This window comes from Notothenia coriiceps, unplaced genomic scaffold (assembly GCF_000735185.1).
Source record: "Notothenia coriiceps isolate Sejong01 unplaced genomic scaffold, NC01 NC01_scaffold00024667, whole genome shotgun sequence".
NCBI lineage: Eukaryota > Metazoa > Chordata > Actinopteri > Perciformes > Nototheniidae > Notothenia > Notothenia coriiceps.
In genome coordinates this window covers 6,766,505-6,770,761 of record NW_011357368.1, presented here as the reverse complement: position 1 = coordinate 6,770,761, position 4,257 = coordinate 6,766,505, and the positions used below count along the sequence as shown (strand labels likewise).

The 4,257-nt window shown below is 39.6% G+C and overlaps 1 protein-coding gene across 1 annotated transcript in view; it reads left to right on the top strand.

Annotated features, from left to right (window-relative positions):
• Positions 1 to 4,165: 4,165 nt before the first annotated feature.
• Positions 4,166 to 4,257, top strand: part of LOC104955465 (elongation of very long chain fatty acids protein 4-like) — a 5,006-nt gene continuing 4,914 nt past the window's right edge. Inside the window, exon 1 of the mRNA XM_010782792.1 lies at positions 4,166 to 4,228. Coding sequence (XP_010781094.1) covers positions 4,166 to 4,228 — 63 coding nt within the window. The remainder of the gene's footprint in view (positions 4,229 to 4,257) is intronic.

The following is a 4,257-nucleotide window of genomic DNA, read 5'->3' as shown; positions in this document are numbered from 1 at the left end:
TGTGGGGGTGGGTGTGTGTATATGTAAAGTAAGGACAGGGACTTGGCAATATATTTTGATGCAGTTTAGCCATTCAACAGTGTAACATGATTATTTCCAACCCAATTAGAGGGAATGCATGGCACACCTCAACATTTAGTGCTGCATGTAAATAAAATATAGAGAAGATGACAAAACAAAGGGGAAATCCAATAGAGGAAATATACGTTCAGATGTTGACTATGACTGCCAGTGGTGTTGTAATGAAGGTATGCTATAACAGTTTAACATGCTTTTTACAATATAAGAGGATTGGTTACTGTAAACTGCGGATTGGATTGTAGTTATATTTTCACTCTTTGTAGTAGGTGTGGGGGAAAACAATTGGCCACTAGATTTTCTCCAATTAATCCATAGCGTGAAACTGAACCCCTCCAATGTTGAGTTCCACAGCAGCCAAGGACACAACCCTTTAAAGACAAAACTGCAGGTCAAGTTGTATTGCGTACTTTACTTTAAGTTGACCAAAAGCAAAATACTCTACAGAAAAGAAACTGCTTCCAAATAATGTATGTGGATTGCAGCAGGATTTTACATCAACAGATTTGTATTTTTCACTTGCCTTTAAACAGTCTACTATGACCTTGTGACATTTGCTTTTGTTTAGGTTTTCTTAAATTATAATATGTTGTGTGCTTGTACTTATTCGACTTGAAGGTTGAGGTTGAATTGATTAGTTTCAACATTAATGTTTGTAAATTGTCAGTGTTGTCAGTGTCTTCTAGAGTTAAAGAACAAGCATGAATTATCACACATACTACATATTTTTACCAAATGCATATTATTTCACAATACAACTGCAGCATCTACTATCCAGTCACAAGCTAGACTTCAGACAACAGTTACTCCCAGAAAACACTCTCTTTCACTTCTATTAGTTTTTGTTCTCCCTCCTTCCCTCTCTTCAAGAAAACAAATATAAATGAACAGCAGCAGCTCAATCAATGGCATGTTTGCCCATTTTAATTTAAGGGGTTGGCTTTTATTCTTCATGCTTTTATTCTTCATGCAAATAAGTTGTTTTAGGAAAATGTGTACTTAAAGCTTCCAAAATCCAATATAATTCTTAATCTGTTTTTAAACCACACTGACGACATACTCCAGTGCAGTAGAAACACAGAGTGTAGCTCTGGGGAATTCAAAAACGTCTTCCTTGCTGAATGAGCAATGCGCTGTGGTCTGCCCCATGACACTCATGCATAATATTCATCATTATTGGTGCAGATAGCTACTCTGCTTGTTTCGGTGTCAAGTTCATTTATATAGGGTGTGATATGAATCCCCTACAGATGGTCCATCTGCAGATTACTCTGGAAGTCTGAGAGGTTACACTCACTAACGGGGTCATCTCAAGGAAACACCTAGAGTGAAAATATGAGCCTATGATATTACACAAGGAAGACAAGATTGATTTAAGAAGTCATTTGTTATAATATTTTCTTTAGAAAGTTATGTTTTAGTAATATTCATTTTTGAAAATGTGAGCAGTTGTGTAAACTCATGAAATAGCTAGTAAGCACTAATCTGTGCAGACATAAGGAGGTTAATGTTCTTGAAGGATTATGTTGCCCTTCATTGCACACTTATTGCTTCCTCTGAGGCTGTGTAATGCTCCCAAAAAGCCTCATCAACAAAATGTTGGATTTTAAGGTTTTAAGATTTCAAAGGATGGAGCTATTTGGAGCGCAATGAAAATGCTGTGTGTAAGCACTGACTGAGAAGCCTTCCTCAAGACGAAAGAAAGTCAGTAAAGTATAAGGTTTGATTTTATCTGACACAGGGATTTTGAATTGCATTTATTTCAGAAGAAAATTTGTTTTTTTTCGAACACAACTGCAATCTTCTACAGTTAATGTGTGGATTGACTTAATCACAAGATGTGTTTCTACACACCTTCACTGTTTTGAGTATGGTCCAAATAGCCAGCTCTATGTCTAGATGGAGTGATAGAGAGATAGATGTGCTCGAATATAAGACCGATAGAGAGTGAGCATAAAGAAGGACTGTTAAAGGTATAGTACGTGAGATATGGCCAACATTTTAGTTTGGTAGTTTATCTAAACGAACAAACATTATCCACAGAATTTGAAGATGTTTGATGTATGGTTTTGAGATATCTACTCACATGAGCATGATAAGCAGCTAGCCCCTGCCCTTCTGTCTTGTAATTACTTTTATGATGCAATGGTGAGTCACTGAAGTGTTCAGTCTCCACTCGGTCAGGGGTCAAAGGACTGGGGCAACCCCAAAGGTTTGTCAATCACTTTGATGGGAGTGGATTTCTGAACGTTCTGAAAATGTGTCAACTGGATTAAATGAACAATGGCAGAGACGAGAAAATGACCCCAGCAGGGCGGCTCCAGGAGATGGACCCCCAGCCAATGTAAACCCCACTGCCTGGAGTCTGATCCAAGGCAACTCTTGGCCGGATCAGACATCACAACCGCCAACTGAAGGCCCTCCAACTGGAGGCCCTCCAACTGGAGCTATCACACGCTTCCCTCTCAGCAAAGTAGCCCCCCGGCAGCGAGGAGGATACAACAGAAAGAAAAGTCGCCTTCTCTAATTTCAGACCCAATCCAACAAATTGACTATCACACATACACAGACCGTACATCCCCGGGTTAGTGTCACAAACACACAGGTGGCTAACATAACTATAGGTTTGCATCACACAGTAAGTGGGTTTTATCAGTTCATTCTAAAAGTCTTATTAAATGTGACCTATCATGCAAAATGCACTTTTTGATGTATTTTATACATAAATGTGTCCCCGGTGTGTCAGGGAACTGACACACTGTGTGTGTGTGTGTGTGTGTGTGTGTGTGTGTGTGTGTGTGTGTGTGTGTGTGTGTGTGTGTGTGTGTGTGTGTGTGTGTGTGTGTGTGTGTGTGTGTGTGTGTGTGTGTGTGTGTGTGTGTGGAGCTCCACAGATTGGTCCATTTGGACCTGGGTAAGATTACACCACTATAATCAGGAAGAAAAAAATGGAAGAAAAGAAAAATCTCCAACGAGGCGTTCTGGGGCAGCATAGACAGGCACTCGACGGGCATGACGTGTCTCATGGACGGAAGGTCCTGAAACCTCCTCTCCTCGATTGGCAGAGCGTCAACTTCAGCAGTTGCAGCTGCCTGTTGATATTCCTGATGTAGTTGGGAGATGGTTGTGCCTGGGTGAAGGAACTTCTTGTCTTTGTAGGTCGCTGTGCTTCTGCAGTAGTGAGAATCAACAGTGGGCAGATCCTTCAACCAGTCCTTAAGGAAATCTGTGACAGCAGTTTCCAGCTTTGCGTTTTTGCCACTCTTAGGTGGAGATGTAGTTGGCGAGTCTGCCACTTGTTCGTCATGGTCGATGGTGTCTTTGTTCAGCCAGTGTAATCGTTCTTTCAGGGATACCAAGTGTAGAAGAAAAAAAGCTTTACACACTTTAAGATTCGTTCCATCCTGAAGTTTCAGTTGGTAGGAAAATTATGAACTGCGCCTGGATCCCTCACCAACTTTCTTTCTTACATGGCAACCTTTGTGACCAAAGTGGTGACGTATGTTCTTCCCAGTTGTCCATTGACCAAACTTTCTGAAATATTCACTGCCTCTGCTCTTCTGTAATGGATTGACAGTCTCGAGTCGTGACTCGTTGACAGAACTTCGAATTGCAGGGAAGGCCCATAGCCTTTGCAGCTACAGTCTTTGCCACCGTTGGCCTTGTATGCCATTCCTTTGAGACGTTTCTTTCTGGGTCCTATACTATAATATAGTATAACATCACTTACCAACAGGGGATAAGCCCTGAACCATGAAAATAACTTAATTTATCTGTTATTTTTTCTTTTTCTTGAAGCATAAAAGAACTATCCATACCAAAAATTTTTTAGAGTTAAAATATTTCTAAATCTAAAAAAATCTAGTAAGCTAAAAATAAAAAAGATAAACATAAAAAAAATAAAACCCCCTAAACGTAAAAGAAATTTTAGTATATAATTAAACATATTTATGAAATAGAAAATAAAACTATAATAAATGCTAAATAAATCTAAATAAATAAAAATTTCTAAACATATAAAAACATGAGTTCCTTTATACTTTTGGCATAAGTTTGTCTGCAGTCTGCCGTTTCTGTCGAAACAAACATGTCTCTTATACTACCCTACCTACAGGGCCAGGCCAGCCGTGCGTCGGGAACCTGCTGCCTGGTGACCTGCTAAGACTAGAGAATAATTGA